The sequence below is a fragment of the Balaenoptera borealis genome (genome assembly GCF_965194805.1).
Source record: "Balaenoptera borealis genome assembly, chromosome: 15".
NCBI classification, from domain to species: Eukaryota; Metazoa; Chordata; class Mammalia; order Artiodactyla; family Balaenopteridae; genus Balaenoptera; species Balaenoptera borealis.
The window spans coordinates 67,325,950-67,345,676 of NC_138871.1; the positions used below are offsets into that span (position 1 = coordinate 67,325,950).

Sequence of the window (19,727 nt, forward strand, 5' to 3'; positions counted from 1 at the left end):
AATATTCATTTCTTACAAGGGGGAATGTGAATGAAGAATATTATATTGAAAGATGCTCAGTCTTACCAGTAATTTCAAGGGGACATAAATTAAGACTGCAAGGAGTTGCCGCTTTACACCCACCAGATGCATACAAATAAGAATCCTGCCAATACCAAGTGTTAGCAAGGAGATAGAGCACTGGGAACTCTTTTACATTGCTGGTGAGATTATAAGTTGATACAATCTTGGAAAATACTGTGGTATATTTAGTGAAGTTGAATATATGCAAAAGCTAAACCACTGGTACTTGGTGGTCGTGCCATTTCCCATATGCACCAGTAGTAAATGAAAGTTCTAGCTATTCCATTGCCTCACCAATACTTAGTGTAGTCAGTATTTTTAATTTTAGTCTTTTTACTGCCTGTGTGGTGGTATCTCATCGTGGTGTTAATTTCCATTTCACTGACGACTTAAGAAGTGGAACATTTTTTCATGTTGATTATTGCCTATTTTTATATATTTCTTGGTAAAATGCTCAAATCTTTTGACCATTTTGGATCAGTGGTCTTCCTCTTATTATTGATTTATAGGAGTTCTTTATATATTCTGGATACAAGTCCTTTGCCTAATATATGTGCTACATATGAATATTTTCTCCTGGTCCATCGTTTGCTTTTTTGTTAATGGTGTCTTTCACACTTTTCATGAAGTTTAATTTATCCATTTTTTTTTTCTTTTAAGGCTCATTTTTGTGTTCTATCAAAGACACATTTACCTACCCCAAGATCGCAAATATTTTCTATGTTTTCTTCTAAAAGTGCTATAATTTTAAGTTTTATCTTTAGGTTTGTGATCATTTTGACTGATTTTTGTATATGGTATGAAGTAAGGGTTCGTGTTTATCTTTTTTCCACATGGATATCCTGCTGCTCCAGCATCAGTTTTTGAAAGATGTTTCTGTCCCCATTGAATTGCCTTGGAACCTTGTCAAAAATTAACTTACCATATATGTTTGGGTCTATTTGTGGATTCTCTACTCTGCTCCATTGATCTATTCATCCATCTTTTTGCCAATAGTATAGCTTTATAACAAGTATTGAAGTCAGGTTGGCTAAGTCCTCCAATTTTTTCTTTTTCTTTTTTCAAAATTCTTTGCTTATTCTAGATCTTTTGAATTTAGATATAAATTTTAGAATCAGCTTGTCAATTTCTAAAAGACGAGCATGCTAGAATTTTGGTTGGGATTATATTGAATCCATAGATTAATTTGGAGAGAATTGCAATACTGAGCAATGAACTTGATCTATCTCTCCATTTATTTAGGTCTTTAATTTCTCACAGCAGTGTTTTTTAGTTTTCAATATAGAGAGCTTGGATGTCTTTAGTTAGATTTTTCCCCAAGCATTTTTAATAAAATGCTACTGTTTTCCTATTGTTTGCTGCTTGTATCTTGTGACCTTGCTACGTTCAATTATTAATTCTAGTAGTTCATTTCTACAATCCAAATATCAAATAGGGACCATTTTTTTCTTCTTTCACATCTTTTTACTCTTTATTTTCTTATTGAACTGGCAAGGACCTCTAGTACAATGTGAAATAGAAATGGTGGCAGCAGGCATTCTTGCCTTAATTATGATCATAGCGGAAAAAAACCACACTCTTCCATCATTAAGTATGATTTTAGCTGTAGATTTTTCATAGATGTCCTTCATCAGTTTGAGAATATTACCTACTCTTTCAGGTAACTCTCCTCTGAAAGTTTCTATCATAAGTATGTGTTGAATTTTGTCAAATAATCCTAATTCAATTATTGGTTTTCTTTTTAGCCTTTTAATATGGCTAATTACACTGATTTTTTTTTTTTTTTTTGTGGGATTAAACCAAACTTACATTCCTGAAATAAAACCAGCTTAGTCTTGATGTATTATCCTTGTTTTTTTTCTTTTTTACATTTGGTTTCCTAAAATTTTGTTAAGGATCTTTGCCATCTCTGCTCACATGGGACTCTGATTCATAATTTTTTTTCGGGGCAGGGTGGGGGTGGATTCCTTTATAAGGCTTCGTTGTTAGTGTTATGCTGACCTGATAAAATACATTCAGCAGTGTTGCCCTTCTCCTCTAATTTCTGAAGAAGAGTGTGTAAGATTAGTGCTATTTTTCCATTGAAGGTATAATAGAATTCACTAGTAAAACCACCTGGGTCTGGGGGTTTCTTTTTGGAAAGCTTTTTTTTTTTTTTTAGTTTTTTTTTTTGGCTGCGTTGGGTTTTCATTGTTGCATGCGGGCTTTCTCTAGTTGCGGCAAGCGGGGGCTACTCTTCGTTTTGGTGCGCAGACTTCTCATTGCGGTGGCTTCTCTTGTTGCGGAGCACGGGCTGTAGGTGTGCGGGCTTCAGTAGTTGTGGCATGTGGACTCAGTAGTTGTGGCTCATGGGGTCTAGAGCACAGGCTCAGTAGCCGTGGTGCATGGGCTTAGTTGCTCCGCAGCATGTGAGATCTTCCCGGACCAGGGCTTGAACCCGTGTCCCCTGCATTGGCAGACGGATTCTTAACCACTGTGCCACCAGGGAAGTCCCTGGAAAACGTTTAATAACAAATTCAATCTCTTGATCAGATATAAGGTTATTCAGATTCTTCTCGGGTCAACTTTGGTAAGCTTATATTTTTCAAGAAATTTATCCATGTCATATAACTTACAAAATTTGTTGGCATTAACTTGTTCATAGTAGTCTCTTATTAGATCTCTAATGTTTATAAAATATGTGGTGATAACTCTTTTATCAATGATGATAATGGTGATTTGTGTTCTCACTCTTTTCTCCTTGCCTAGTTTGACTCTGGGTTTGTCAATTTTGTTGATCTTTTCAAAGAAACAGTTTTTGCTTTGTTAATTTTCTCTACTGTTTTTCTCCTTTATTAATTTCTGCTCTTTATTTATTTCTACTTGTTTCAGGTTTTCTTATTTCCCTTATGATATCACCTTTGACTCATGATTATTTAGAAGTGTGTTTAATTCCGGATATTTGGGGTTTTCTTAAATATTGTTATTGATTTCTAATTTTAATTCTGTTGCGGTTAGAGCATACCCTATGTGACTTGATCTTTGGAAATAATATTGTTTTATGGCCCAGCATATTGTCTGTTTTGGTGAATGTGTATCATACATCTGAAAAGAAAGTATATACTGCAGTTTATAGATGTAGTGTAGTATCAATATATGTGTCAATTAGATTGAGGTGATGGATAGTGTTATTCAGATATTCTATGTTTTCACTAACTTTTTTTTGTCTAGTTTGTCTATTAATTGATGAAAAATGCATGCTGAAATCTCTTACTACAATTGTGGGATTGTTCCTTTCTTCGTTTAATTCTGTTAAGTTTTGGTTCATATATTTTCAGGTTCTATTATTAGGTGCCTACAGATTTATGATTTTATTTCTTCCTGATGTGTTTTTACCAGTATTAAATGCCCCACTTTATCCCTGGTAACACTCTTTGTTATGAAGTCTGACTAATCAATCTACTAACGTTCATCCCAGCCTTCTTATGCTTACTGTTTGTATGGTATATTTCTTTTTATCTATTTGTTTTCAAATTATTTGTGCCTTTATATTTTTTTTAAACAGCTGTTTATTTTATTTTATTTTTAAAATTTTCTTGGCTGCACCATGCAGCATGTAGGATCTTAGTTCCCCGACCAGGGATAGAAACTGCACACCTTGCATTGGAAACGTGAGGTCTTAACCGCTGGACTTCCAGGGAGGCCCCTATGCCTTTATATTTAAAGCGTGTCTTTCATAGGCAGCATATAGTTGAGTCTTGCTTTTTTATCAATTTTGTCAATTTCTGCCTTTTATTGGAATTAAATTAACATTTAATTATTAATATGCTTGGATTTAGGTCCATTTTGTTTGTTTTATCCACTATTCTGCCTTAATTGATTTCTGTTGATTATTTGAATATGTGTTCGTATTCCATTTTAACTTACCTGTTTTGTTAGTGGTTGTCTAGGAATTAGAATGCACATACCTTACCTTTCACATTCTATTGTACCACTTCATTGTAAAATACAGAAAATTTGAAACCATATAGGTCCCTTTAATTCCCTCCTACTGTTCCTTACATTATAGTTGTCATATGAATTATATCTGCATATATTTGAAACCTCTCCTGACAATGTTATAATTTTTGCTTTAAACACATGTGTGTATTTTAAAGAATTTAAGAGGAAAAATAGTCTTATATGTTTATTCAGGTATTTACTATATGCCATTTCCAAAAATTCAGTTTTCCCATTTTACTGCCCTTCAACTTAAAGAACTTCCACATAGGAAGAACACTATGACATAAATCACAGCAAGATGCTTTTTGAACCACCTCCTAGAGAAATGGAAATAAAAACAAAAATAAACAAATGGGGCCTAATGAAACTTAAAAGCTTATGCACAGCAAAGGAAACCATAAACAAGACAAAAAGACAACCCTCAGAATGGGAGAAAATATTTGCAAATGAAGCAACTGACAAAGGATTAATCTCCAAAATATACAAGCAGCTCATGCAACTCAATATCAAAAAAACAAACAAACCAATCCTAAAATGGGCAGAAGACCTAAATAGACGTTTCTCCAAAGAAGATATACAGATGGCCAACAAATACATGAAAGGATGCTCAACATCACTAATCATTAGAGGAATGCAAATCAAAACTACAATGAGGTATCACCTCACACCGGTCAGAATGGCCATCATCAAAAAATCTACAAACAATAAATGCTGGAGAGGGTGTGGAGAAAAGGGAACCCTCTTGCACTGTTGGTGAGAATGTAAATTGATACAGCCACTATGGAGAACAATATGGAGATTCCTTAAAAAACTAAAAATAGAACTACCATATGACCCAGCAATCCCACTACTGGGCATATCCCCTGAGAAAACCATAATTCAAAAAGAGTCATGTACCACAATGTTCATTGCAGCTCTATTTACAATAGCCAGGACATGGAAGCAGCCTAAGTGTCCATCGATGGATGAATGGATAAAGAAGATGTGGCACAATCTTCTTTATATATATCTTCTTTGTATATATGTATACAACATATACAATGGAATATTACTCAGCCATAAAAAGAAACGAAATTGAGTTATTTGTAGTGAGGTGGATGGACCTAGAGTCTGTCATACAGAGTGAAGTAAGTCAGAAAGAGGAAAACAAATACCATACACTAACACATATATATGGAATCTAAAAAGAAAAAAAAGCTTCTGAAGAACCTAGGGGCAGGACAGGAATAAGACGCAGAGGTAGAGAATGGACTTGAGGACACGGGGAGGGGGAAGGGTAAGCTGGGACGAAGTGAGAGAGTAGCACTGACATATATACACTACCAAATGTAAAATAGATAGCTAGTGGGAAGCAGCCGCATAACACCAGCCGCATAACACAGGGAGATCAGCTTGGTGCTTTGTGACCACCTAGAGGGGTGGGATAGGGAGGGTGGGAGGGAGACGCAAGAGGGAAGGGATATAGGGATATATGTATACATATAGCTGATTCACTTTGTTAATACAGCAGAAACTAACACAACATTGTAACACAATTATATTCCAATAAAGATGAAAAAAAGAAAACAAAAACAGTAAATTGAAAAGATAGCTACATCCATAGCAGCATTATTTACAATTGCTAAGACATGAAAGCAACCTAAGTGTTCATGGATAGATGAATGGATAAAGAAAATGTGGTACATATCTATAATGAAATATTTTGCAGCCAGCCATAAAAAAAGGAAACCCTGCCATTTGTGACAATATGGATGAATCTTGAGGGCATTGTGCTAAGTGAAATAAGTCAGACAGAGAAATAATCTCACTTATATGTGGAAGCTAAAAATAAATAAAACCAAATTCATAGAAAAAAGACCAGATTTGTGGTTACCTGAGGCAGGGGATGGGATTAGGGGAACTGGAAGAAGGTGGTAAAAAGGTATACACTTACAGTTATAAAATAAGTAAGTATTGGGGATGTAATATAAAACATGATGACTATAGTTAACATTGCTGTGTGGTATACTTGATAGTTGCTAAGAGAGCAAATAGTAAAAGTTCTTACAAGGAAAAATCATTTTTTATAACTGTATGAGGTGATGAGCATTAACCAAACCTCTTGTGGTAATCATTTTGCAATATATGTGTGTCAAGTCATTATGCTGTACCCCTTGAACTTATACAGTGCTGTTTGTTAATTATAGCTCAGTAAAACTGAAAAAAATAAAATAATTTTCCACCACATTAAAAAAAATTAAAGAACTTCCTTTATCATTTCTTCTGAGGCATGTCTCTACATGATTTCTCTTAGTTTTTGTTTATCTGAAATGTCTTTATTTTACTTTTATTCTTGAAATCTTCACTGGATATAGAATTCCAGGTTGACATTTCTTCCTTTCCGTGCTTTAAAGTTATTCCACTGTTTTCTGTCCTCCAGGGCTTCTGATGACAAATTTGTCATCATTGTCACCATCGTTCCCTCTATTTAATGTGTTATTTTTCTCTACTTTCTTTCAAGATTTTTTCTTTATCTTTGATTTTCAACAGCTTGATTACGATGTGTTTAGTTATGGTTTTCTTGACTTTACTTGCTTCTTGAATTCATAAATTTATCATCAAATTTGGGGAGTTTGGGGCCATTATGTCTTCAAATACTTTTTCTGCCCTAATATCTTGATCCTCTCCTTCTGGACCTTCAATTACACATAAGTCAGACCTTTTGATATCACATCACGTGTCTCCCTGTGGTTCTATTCTTTATTTTCAATGTTTTATTCAATCTGTTCTTGACTTGGATACTTTTTATTGATCTTATTCTTTCCTCTCGTTTCACTTATTCTTTCCTCTGTCACCTCCATTCTGCTCTTAAGCCCATCCAGTGAATTTTTTTATTTCAGATTTTATATTTTGCAACTCCAAAGTCTCCATTTGTTTCTTTTTTATAACTTCTGTTTCTCTATTGAGATTGCCTATCCTCTCATTCATTTCAAGTGTGTTTTCCTTTATCTCATGGAGCATAGTTTAGTAGCTGCTTTAAAATCTTTTTCTTATAATTTTCTACATCTAGGTCACTACAGTGTTGGCACCTGTCAGTTGTGTTTTCTCTTGAGAATGGGTCACATTTTCTTACTCTTTTATTTTGAGAAGTTTGGGATTATATCCTGGACAAAGTGAATGTTATGTTGGGTAGACTTTGTGTTCTGTTATAATCCTCTGGGGAATGTTGATTTTTTTTTTTTTTTTTTTAAAGCAGGAATCAACCTGATTAAGTTCAGACTATGCATTCTAGCTCACCTTCTGTGGGAAGTAATTCAATCTCAATTCGTTTCTTTAAGCCTCTGCTGTGCTGGTTTGGATACATACCACACATCTGTAATACAGGTGGGTTAGGCCAAGACTTGTGCAAGTTTACTTACATAATTAGAGGATCTCATTCTCTGGTGCCCTCTCTACTCTGCTTCTTTCCCCTGGTGTTCTCCCCCGAGGTCTGTAGGAACTCCTTTCCCAGAAAGATGGCAGGGTTTCTTTCAGTCATCTGCACCAGGCCACTTCATGACTGGGGCCCACCCTCATGGCAAAAATGTGAGAGACAAATATCAAAGACCTGGAAATTCACCTTCGTGCTTGTTTCTTCTCCAAGTTTTGACTCCCCCATATGATTTGCCAGCCTTTGTTTTCAGATTCTCAGGTAGTTGTTTCCAGAGGTTATAGCTATAATCAGCTCAAGAGGAGGGCTGTATAGGGGGCTTCTTACATTGCCATAAAGGAATTGGAACTCCTGTATAATTTTTAAAAGCTGAAAAGCAAGCAAAATTAAAACAAGGCAATGTAGAGGTGCATAAATATGTGATAAAGCTATTTTTCAATAAAAGCAAAAGAATGATAAACACAACATTCTGGTGTTGGCCTCCTCTGGGGGAGGTGAGGGAGTGGCATCAGGGAGGAAATCACAGGTACCTTCATTAAGTATTGGTAAGTTCATAACCTTGGTGGTAGGCTCATGGGTGTTCATGAGATTATGATATTTTATAACCTATATAGCTTACATATTCTCTTATATGTATCAAAAGTGGCCTAATTTAAAAATTAAAGAATGTGTTGGTTTGTATAGTTTAAAGAGTTTGGTTACCTATTGTTAAACCATCCTTAGGAAGATTTCTATTAACTGAGAGACCCACTGGGGGAAAAAAATCCTGTTTTTAAATATGTCTGAAGCTCACTTGTCTTGAGAGGACGATGACTACTCTTCAAAAAAAAAAAAAAAAGTTATTTGTAAGAGCATTTATACACACACCCATACATGTTTATCTTCTCCATTTCCAAAGATAACCCAGTCTGGAATTTCCATGTAGAACACCAACACAATTGTGTGTGTGTGTGTGGGGGGGGCGTCTTGTCTGTGGGATAAATGCCCTTAATCTTGTGTCCAGGCAGAAGTAGTTGGATCATCCACCTGTGTAGTCTTAGCTTTTTTTTTTTTGACTCTCTTTTACTCTTTATTTATTTATTTATGGCTGTGTTGGGTCTTCGTTTCTGCGCGAGGGCTTTCTCTAGGTTGTGGCAAGCGGGGGCCACTCTTCATCGCGGTGCATGGGCCTCTCACTATCGCGGCCTCTCTTGTTGCGGAGCACCGGCTCCAGACGCGCAGGCTCAGTAATTGTGGCTCACGGGCCCAGCTGCTCTGCGGCATGTGGGATCTTCCCAGGCCAGGGCTCGAACCCGTGTGCCCTGCATTGGCAGGCAGATTCTCAACCACTGCGCCACCAGGGAAGCCCCCACCTGTGTATTCTTAACAACTATCCACCTCTGAGTGGGAGCAATACAAGAAAGGTTAGAACAAGATTATTGGAGTCAGAGAAATAAATAATATCTTTGTATAATGCTTTATTATTTAAATCCCTTCCCACATATTTTTCATTTTATTTTTCAACAAAGTATCATTGTACCCATTTGACAGAAGAGGAAACTGAAGTTCTAAGTGCTTAAAAAACTTCCTCAGGCTCATATGGCTATTAAGGGGCAGAATAAGGACTTGAGTTGGGATCTTCTGCAGTCATTTAACTTTGGGGCTTTTTTTTTCTTCTGAGGTCTTTTAACTTTTGTCCATCTTCTCCACACATTAATAAGAACTTTCCAATAAAAAGACTTGCTGGTTATATATGTCTGAAACACTGAAAGCAAACTTAAATTAGTTTCTTTATTGAAGGACTTCTTGGAGTCTTTTGTGAATCTTCATAAAGTCTATTCAATATGAAATATTTTCCAAAACAGTTTGACCTCATAATTTGTTATTCATGGAGGCTTCTCCACAGAACACGCTTGAGAATAGTTGACATGTGACATTCATTCCACCAACACTCATAAGAATTTTATAGAATACCTACTGTGTGCCAGGCCTGGCACGAGGTGCTGGCAGACCAAAGATACTAAGATCTAAGTATTGGTAGGCCCCCAGGTCCTCTTTGATCCACACACTCCCTGAAATATGCAGCTGGGGTCGTGAGAGTTGTTTGTACAGCCTGGGGTTAGTCACTGCTGTGGACTGAATTGTGTTTCCCCCAAATTCGGTTCGAAGTCCTAACCCTCCATGTGACTGTATCTGGAAAAAGGGCGTTTAAACAGGTAACTAAGGTTAAACGAGGTCATAAGGCTAGGGCCCTACTCCAATAGGCCTGTGGCCTTATACGAAGAGAAAATGAGAGAGAGAGAGGTCCCCCTCTCTCTCTGCCACTCTCTGCCACGTGAGGACACAGCGAGAAGGCTGCCGTCTGTAAGCCAGGAAGGAAGTCTGCACCAGAACCCGACCATGCTGGCTTCCAGATCTTAGACTTCCAGATCTTAGACTTCCAGCCTCCAGAACTGTGATGAAGAAAATGTCTGTTGTTTAAGCCCCCCAGTCTGTGGCATTTTGTTGCATCCAGAGCAGACTAACACAGTTGCCCATATCAGTAGAGGACAGAGGGAAGGACTGAATCAAACTCATTTTATAGACACTGATGGGAGCAGAAGAATAGGTTTGAACCACCAACTATATACCTCTTACCTGCTTCTCATCCTAGTTCTGAGGCTTGATTCATTAGGTCACACAGTTCTCACCTTAAGAACTTTAACAGGTAGTATCCAAAATATACAAACTGCATACAACTCAATATCAAAAAAAAAAAACACCCAATCAAGAAATGGGCAGAAGACTTAAATAGACATTTCTCCAAAGCAGACATACAGATGGCCAACAGGCACGTGAAAGATATTCAACACCACTAATCAGAGAAATGCAAATCAAAACCACAATGAGGTACCACCTCACACTGGTCATAATGGCTATCATCAAAAAGTATACAAATAATAAATGCTAGAGAGGGTGTGGAGAAAAGGGAACCTTTGTACACTGTTGGTGGGAATGTAAATTGGTGCAGCCACTATGGAAAACAATATGGAGGTTCTTTAAAAAACTAAAAATAGAGCTACCATATGATCTGGCAATCTCACTCCTGGGCATATATCTGGAAAAGATGAAAATTCTAATTCGAAAAGATATATGTACCCCACTGTTATAGCACTGCTGTTTATATTAGCCAAGAAATGGAAGCAACCCAAGTGCCCATCAACAGATGGTTCAAGAAGATATATACATATACAATGGAATATTGCTCAGCCATAAAAAAGGGTGAAATATTGCCATTTGCAGCAATATGGATGGACCTAGAGAATATCATCCTAAGTGAAGTAAGTCAGAAAGAGAAAGACAAATATTAAGTGATAAGATATCACTTATACATAGAATCTACAAATTAATACAAATGAATCTATATACAAAACAGAAACAGACTCACAGACATGGAAAACAAACTGGTTACCAAAGGGGAAAGGGAGGGGGCAGGGATAAATTTAGGAGTATGAGAGTAACAGATACAAACTACAATATGTAAAACAGATAAGCAACAAGGATTTACTGTAGAGCACAGGGAACTATATTCAATGTCTTATAATAACCTATAATGGAAAAGAATCTAATATATATATAAATATATATAACTGAATCACTTTGCTGTACACCTGAATCTAACACAATATTGTAAATCAACTGTACTTCAATTTAAAAAAATAACTTGATATCAACTCTTTTTGCCGTTTTTCTAGCTCCTCCTGTGCCATTTTTCTCACTAGACCCAAGAGATACCCCAGCAGCAAGACTGGTTTTTATCCTGAATATCAGGTAGACCTTCTATCTTTCTTTCTTTATCAAGAGAGCAGAGTCTTCTCCTGCCTTTGTTTTTTTTTGCAAAGTGAGGCGAGTAGGACATAGAAGGAAAGAAATAAGCCAAAGAGCCCTCCCCAAAGTGACAGGTGGGAAAATTGTTTGGCCTTTTCTGCTGCACACACAAGCAAGATGTTGTCAAATTATGTAAACCCTTCCTGCCTGAGAAAGTGAGTCTACAGGCTGTTCCCTGGTAAAGCCATTAGCAATTTGGAGAGCAAGAAGGTGGGCCCAGTAGGTGTGAGGTCTGTGCAGGTGGAGGCTGCCTTTCCAGCCTGTCTTCTCTTTTCCACATCAAGATTCTCCTCCTTCCCAAAGCAGCAGACCACCTCCTCCAGCAGTGGACACCCAGACCTGCCTCCTGTCCCCCAGAGCCTTCTCCTTCCTTTCCGAGCTCTCAGAGCAGTAGCAGAGCTGAGGGCACAGGTCTGATGTCCCACCCCTGGCCTTCACCCCTGCAGGCCCCTCTGAGCCTGGCCTGTCATTCATAAGTGCAGGTCCTCCTCTTAGAGGGTGTGGGGCTTCTGCACCATCCTTTCATGGCCAGAATGATAAGAATGTTAATTATACTAATAACCACTGTTGATTGACTGCTTTCTGCTCACCAGTCACGGTGCTAAGTATTCGACAGGCATGGTTTTGTCTGAGTCTTCCAACAACTCTATAACATGCATATTAATGGCATCTCCATTTCACAAATGAGGGAAGTGAGTCTTAGAAGGGGAATTCCTAAAGTCAGCTGGTGCACTGGCCAGTGGTGGGCAGTGGGGGACCTGCAGATGAGCCTGGGAACTGATCCCCAAATATAAGGCCCTTTTGCAAGATTCTGATAGAGAAGTCAAGCCAAACTGTTCAGACTCCTTTTTACCTGCAGTTAAGGGCTGCTTAATAACAGTCTCGTAATTGTAGGTGGGTGGCTTGGCAGTGCGGTATTGGCTCCGCTATCCCTAAGTATGTGTACAGATGGTGGACCCACAGTTTTCACAACTCTCCCTTATCAGGTGTCATTGCCATTGTCTTCAATTGGCAGCCAATTTCTACTAACATTTTCTTGTTCTTGAACGATACCTTACTGTTATTTCAGCTTTATCACTATTTATGTAGTTTGTTGTAGGTGCTCCTCTTAACCCTATAGGGAGTGGTGAGGTACACTGACATATTTTCACCTGTTATTTTCCAAGAACTAGATTGAAGAACTGTATATATCATACTGGGCTAAACCAAAGGAAATTGCTCATATTCAATCATTTTTACCTTAGGTTAAACCGTATGATACTGACTATATTCAACCATTTTTGACCTATAAAAATGACAGTTTCATATGGTCCAACCTAATAGTTCAAATATAAATTATTCTTATCTCTTTTGCTAGATAATTGTATGCATCATTCCCTCCAAATATGTGTGTACAATGATACTTATTGGTGCTATTTTGCCGATGAATTTGTGTTATCTAAATAATTTGCAACATACTACTATTATATGTTAATCGTAAGAAAATTGTAAGTTATTTTTTAAGTTTGCATATTTTTTCTGTGATCCGAGATCCTGATTGTAAGCTCATATTCTTTCTTTATGAGTTGTTCTTTCATGTTCCTCTCCAGTTCTTTAGCATTACCTGATTCCTTTTTCGCTGTGAAGTGGGTATGGATAGGACATACGGACCTTTCGGTCTTTTGTGTCACCTTTATAGACCCTGGTCAAAGAAGACTGAAAAGCACGACTTTATGGGCTAAGGAGGTTTTTCAAGTCCCACAGCTAGTAAGTGTGGATTAGGATTCAGATCCAAGCCAGCTTGCCTTGCAGATGGAGGATGTGATGCATATTTTGGTAAATGGCATCAGTTACACCCCTGTGGCTTCCTGGACAAGAAAACCCAGGCTACCTTGACTGCTCTTTAGAGAAATTAGGGCGCCAACATTTACTGAGTGGCTACTGTTTGCCAGTCACTCTGTTCAGTCTGTTAGGTCCAACCTCATTTAATACAGCAATAAACCCTCTGAGGTTGGTATCATTAATCCATACAGGTGGAGAGATAGGTTCACAGGCTTGAATACTAACGCACTATTGCAGAACTGGTAGGTAGGTGGTGAGAGCAGAGAGCAAACTTCAAAGCTCATTTGATTGTTCACTGCACTGCCTCTTCTTCTTCCTCCCCCACATCCTCAACCTCCCGCCCCTATATTCATCATCGAATCCTACGGGTTCTACCTAAAAAGTGACTCTGGAATCTGTCTCTCCACCATCTTCACTACCACTGCTCTAATGCTGTCTCTCCCGTGGACAAATATGCAGCAGCCTCCAAGCCTCTGCCCTGTCTCAGACCCTCCCCATCCCCCTGTGTGGTCTCCAACTTGCTCCACAATCCCATACACAGATTGGATCATAATCCACCTCTTCAGTGGCCCTGAAGTGCTTGCAGGGTATAAAACGAAAACAATCCAACTTTCCAACCTACCTTCCTGGCCTGGCCTTGTCTGCCAAAACTCTCTACTCCCAACCCTCACCCCACTGACTCTCCAGCCCCTCCCACCCCCTCTAACACCCATGACTTCTCCAATCCAGCTCCTGGTCCTCCATGTACTAGCTACTCAGGGCACCTGGAGGGACTTTTTTTTTTTTTTTCTTAACCTACTTGCCAGTTCTCCACCTGGCAGATTCTTCTTCCCTCAAGGCCAATTCCAATGTCACTGCTTGTGGGAGAACCACCCCAGACACTCCTTGGCAGTTCCTAGCTCCTCCTCTTTATATCCATCCACAGGACTCTGTACACATTTTTAATTAGACCGTTTCTGTTGAATGAGAGCTAGTTGTTGAAATGTCTAATCTATTTTTCCCACTTGATAATGAGCCCCCAGGGGATAAAGATCATGTCATATTTATCTTTGGATTGCCGGCATTCAGAAAAGTACCTGGTATAAAGTCAGTACTCAATAAATGTTCATTAATGTATGAATAGTCTCTCACGCACGTAAGAGCATCCTGAGAAGCTGTTCAGTACCACAGACTGAAAACTGAACTACAAGGAAGGATGCTTGGATTGTAGTCTGGGCTCACCTACCAACTGGCTGTGTCACCAGGGACAGCACTGATCTGGGTCTCAGTCTCCTCACTTGTAAAAGTGGGGGACATCTGAGTGCCTTTCAAGGGTTCACATCTAATGATGCAAAGGACTTGATGGCTTGCCCCTAAAAATATCTTTTTTTCTCACTGAAAGGGAAAGACCTTATACCTCTTCCAAGAAAAGTCATGGCACACAACCAGGAACTTCTAGCCAAGACCCCCATCACCAAGTTCAAGCAACAGGACTTTTACTCCTTGCGGGATTATTGCCTAAACAGAGGCCTGCTGTTTGAGGATGAGACATTCCCTGCTGAGACTTATTCCATAGGTCTACAGCTGCTCAAGGGAAAAACCTCTCCAGCCTAAGCTGGATGCGGCCAAAGGTAAGCGAGCCTCCTCTCTAGCTCCTGGACCCTCTGACATGGTGCCTCCCATGGCACCTCCCCCTGAAATGACGGGCCTGAGACCTGGTTTTCAGGGCTGGCCCAAACTAAACTGGAAGGAGACTGAAGTTCATCTGGTCCCTCAGCTATAGTGTTGTATCCACAGTGGGATGGAATGACCCTGTACCAGGAAGCAGGATCCCAGTTCTAAGACAGCATGTCACTAGATTACATGCCTTAGGATTCCCACATTAAAAATGGGAATGCATGGGTAGGAGGATTGTAGTAGTAGCTGTGGGGTCTCTTCAATCTCCGTAAATGAGCCCCTCTGTCAGTCTTCATCATTCTTTATTCTGTCAGGTATTACGGTCTTTATCTTTTTTCTTTCCTTATTAGAATTTACTCGAAGGGAAGATAACATGTCAGTCACTTATACAATAGGATGAATTTCAACAATTGCCTTGCCTCTGTCATGTATATGTGTATTTTCAATCTTGTAAAGGCTGATCACCTATAAAAGAGTTGTAAACATCAGCTATAAAATTAGGGAGGTATTTCATGGCAATATTCAAACCCCCTGACTCCCCCACCCCAGTAGACGACCACTAACTCCACCTTGAAGCCAGGTGAGCCCTGTTGGTTTTTCTAGAACTATCTCAGTTTCAGGGCATGAAGCTCCAAGGGAAATTTCTCAGCCCACTAAGCATTCTCATAATATCATTTTCACTGATGCAAAGGACCTGGCTAAGGGCCACTTGGAGGGCCCTGTTGCTCAAACCTCCTGTTCATGCTTCCAAAAGCAGCCAGCAGAACCTAGAATAAGAGGAAAGAATATAATGTCTAGTAAGCTAATGATTATAATATCAGCAAGCATTACTGAATGTGAATGAACGGCCAAGCACTCTGTGTAACACACTCAATAAAGCCAGGTTAGGTTATGCAGAATAGGTATTTTCTGATGACGTAGAACAAGACGGAAACTCTGGAGGTAAGAACTCTTGTCCTAACTCAGGACCAATTTGTAGCTTTGGGGAAGGGGAGGGTGAGTGGGGATCAGGTGGGGCTTAGGATGCTGCTTAGTTAAGATGAGGGTGCTCCAAGCTTCTAGAATCCATCTTACCATCCAGAGGCAGTAAGTCCCCAACAATGACTCCCTACTTCTGGACTTCACTCCTACGGAGAGCTGAGCAGAGAACTCTATTTAAAGCTTGGAAGGATTATATTTTTCTCCCTTTGTTATTTTCAGATGAGGTTCTTTTAGAATGTTTTTTTTTTTTCACAAGGTACTGAGCAATAGATGTGAGATCATATTTATAGTGTTAAAGAATTTTTATAACATTTTTATTTAGAAAGGGTTGAGACTTTTTTATTCTCTAATTCTAGCAACATCTCAAATTGTGATGTCTTTTGAGGTCCAGGAGAAACTGAGGCAAACAGAAATGAAATGACTCACACAGAATCATTCCAGGAACCCAAAATAGAGGCAGCCAGGGGCCAGATACTTTTTACTCCCATTCTTCTTCTCATCCGAAAGCTTACCCATCCAAAAGCTCTACCAGGGGGTCATTTTTCATTCCAACATTTCTTTTAAAATGTATATGTGGATATGTCGTATCTCTTTGTATCCCTTATCACAACTGGCAGCACTTACGCTTGTATAGTATTTTCCAGAGCTTTCCATGTGTCTTCTCTTACTTTGTCTCACGTTCTTTCCCAGTTTTATGAGAGAACAGGTTCAGACGGGTGATGTGACTTGCACAATGTGACACAGTTAGTGAGGGAAAGAGCCAGGATTTAAACTAAAATTTCTGACTCCACATATTGTACTATTCCTCACATAAGATTGTGTGCCCCACGGGATTCTGTTAGGATTTGGGTGAATGAATAAGTGAGTGAATGAATGACTCTGTCCACAGGCACCTGAAATGGGTTTCAAGCTCTACATGTATAATAGAGAATTCTTGAGTTGACCTGTTTTCCAAGTAAGATGGTGGAGGAGAAAGCTGATGTAGTCACCCCTTAAACATGGTGACGTCCTCAACTGCCACAGCTCACAGCTGCGACTAAAAAGAGCCTTGAAAGAGAAGCTCCAGCCAGCATGGAACAATCCTACCTGTAATGGCCAACACTTAGATAGTGCTGACCACATGGCAGGCCTGGCTTTAGGTGCTTTGACTCACTGAATCCTCATAATAACTCTATGAGTAGGTACTATTATTAGCCCCATTTTACAGATGAGAAACAGAAACAGAGAATTAAGTGACCTGCCTAAAGTGTTAGAGCTGGGATTTGAACCCTGGAGTCTGGCTCTGAGACATATTCCTAACACCACAACTGTATCGCCTTCTGTAAGGCTTCATCATAAGCTCGTGATGTATTTTAGGCTCCTGTTTGCTGCTAATAATATCTTGTGCACCAATAGAATCTCCTACTTTGTCTGGGTAACAGGAATCAATCCCTGTCTATCTTCTGCCCTTCTTTCCATTTTTATAGGTGAAAAGAATGAGGATAAAAATGGTACCAGTACCTAACAAGATTATTTTAAGGAATAAATGAAGACAATACTTAGAACATTGTCTAGCACATTGTAAGCACTTACTAAACACTAGCTATTTTTACTCTGACTAATTTGGGAGGGATGGCATAGAGTAGCAGCCCCAGGGGCCATCCTCTGGGACTTCTTGGGCTTTCACTGTCCAGTCATTGCATCTTCAGTCTTCAGCCAATTTCAGCAAACACTTTTAAGGAGAAATGTGGGTCAGAGGAAAGCGTTTGGGGAGGCCAGGGTAGCCTGGCCGGGAGTGTGCATAGTGCTTTTCTTCGCACATTCTGCCGCCTATCACTATTAGAAGGTTGCCTCCCAATCTAAAGCTTGCTCAGTGCCTGACCAGAGGCCTGACTGGCATCCCCTAAACTTCAATTATATAATGGCTGAGGTGGCACCAAGGCTCCTTAGGCCATTTCTGCATTCTAGGCCTTTCTAGATAATGGGAAAGCTTCATACTCTAGGCAACTGTTAAACCATCATGGATATCATTCTACCTCGCATACTCATCTAGGCTAGGTAGGTTCAACAACAATGCAAGAGTCAGGGGCATGAAACTAGGCTCAGCTTTCTACGCCCCATGAAGAAGAAAAGTTGCTTCGCATCCCATAGTTCATGTTCTCTCTCTCTCTCCTTTTGCCTACCTCTTCCTCCTTCTTATCTTCCCTCTCTCTAACAATTAACCCTAATCCATTTTGCTGCTGTACAAGCTCCTTCTATTGCTTCCTTCAGCTTTTCTGGGTTTGAGGAATTGGTAACCCACTCCCCACACCCTCCCCTCCCCCCACCAGCAGGCAGTCAGGTTCTGGAAATGCCTGTGACTGTGCCTGGAGCAAATGGCACTGAAAGGATCCAGCTCCTCATCCTCCTCTATGCTTTCTGCAACACCAGCCTCAGCAAGAGACAGTGCTGAGAATTACGCTTATACCTGGAGACTCTATGTGATATTTCCCTGAACTGAATTTGGCACTTAGAGTCACTTTCTTCTAAAGATTTTATTTCATGAATAATAACAAATTCCATTTATCAATCATGTACCTATGCTAGGTATTAATCTAAGCACTTTACATACAACATTTCATTTAATTACCATAACAGCCTATGAGGTAGATAATATTATTATCCTCATTTAGTAGATCAGCACTGTCCAATAGAACTTTCTGCAATGATGGAACTGTCCTTTCTGCCAGTACAGTAGTCACTAGTCACATGTTGGTATTGAGCAATTGAAATGGGTTAGTGTGACTGAGGTATTGAAGATTTGATTTAATTTAATTTAATTTTATTTTATTTAAATGTATGTCGCCAATATGGCTTGTGGCTACCATATTGGAAGACACAGAATTGTAGACGTAGATCTTCACAGCAGAGTTGCCGCTGTGTCAGACTGAGGGATTGAAATTTCATCTTTGTCCCCATTCTTTAGTGAAAAACATGTTCATTTCTCAACTGAAGAATGGGCTGGGGGCCCAAAACATGTTCAGGACTTAGCACCCAGCCCCACTGTGGATTTTGGCCTGTGGCCATCCCAGAATGAAGTGTTGCCTACCCAGACACCGATGTTCATCTTCCAAGTAGCCAGAGCAGAGTTTCTGAAAGGATCATTTGCTATAAATGATTCACCTTGGTTTCAGCATGAGTTATTCCGGAAAGGAAGGGGTTAACAAAGTGGAGCTCTGAATGTAGGTTGTGAAGGCAACAGGTAGCAGAAAGTGACAGAAAGAGAGCACGCCAACAGCCAATTGCCACTGAGCCAAAGAACTTTGATTCCAATAAAGCAAAGTTCTCTAGCAAAAATAGAAAAGGGAGTGACGCTGCCACCTGGCCCAGCCTGAATTCTGGCCACCAGCTGAAAGGGCCTGTGTCTGAAGACCAACACGCTAAACCGGGTGTTTCCTCATCCAAGAGCAGCACACCATCTGGGGGAGGGCATGAGGAGCCTTTGACAAGAACACAGGAATCACTGTCCAAAACATAGGAAGTGATGCCGTGTTAGAAGGGACACCTCCAGAGACAACTGCAGGGCAGTGCCTGGTTCGGTACCACTTCGGATATGGGTTATGGGTGTGGATGCAGAGGGGAAGAGGGAGGAGGAGGGGGAGAGGTCGAGATCTCCTATAGGACATAACCAACAGGAACTATATAGATATATCCTATTGATTTATTTATCGTGAGGAATTGGCACACATAATTATGGAGGCTGAGGCGTCCCAAGATCTGCTATCTGCAAGCTGGAGACCCAGGAAAGCTGATGGTGTAGTTTAGTCCAAGTGGGAAGGCCTGAGGACCAAGGGGGCTGATGATGTAATTCCCAGTCCCAGGACAGGAGAAGACCAATGTCCCAGCTCAGCAGTCAGGCAGAGAAGGGGTGAATTCTCCCTTCCTCTACCTTTTGTTCTACTCAAGCCCTCAATACATTGGATAATGTCCATCCATGTTAGGGAGGGCAATC

The 19,727-nt window shown here is 39.8% G+C and overlaps 1 protein-coding gene across 1 annotated transcript in view; it reads left to right on the forward strand.

Moving 5' to 3' along the window:
• Positions 1 to 9,860: 9,860 nt before the first annotated feature.
• The window catches only part of CAPN13 (calpain 13), a 54,269-nt gene continuing 44,402 nt past the window's right edge, over positions 9,861 to 19,727 (forward strand). The window contains 2 exon segments of the mRNA XM_082357364.1: positions 9,861 to 14,687; positions 14,690 to 14,730. Of these exon segments, the coding sequence (XP_082213490.1) occupies positions 14,534 to 14,687; positions 14,690 to 14,730 (195 nt within the window). The 5' untranslated portion in view covers positions 9,861 to 14,533.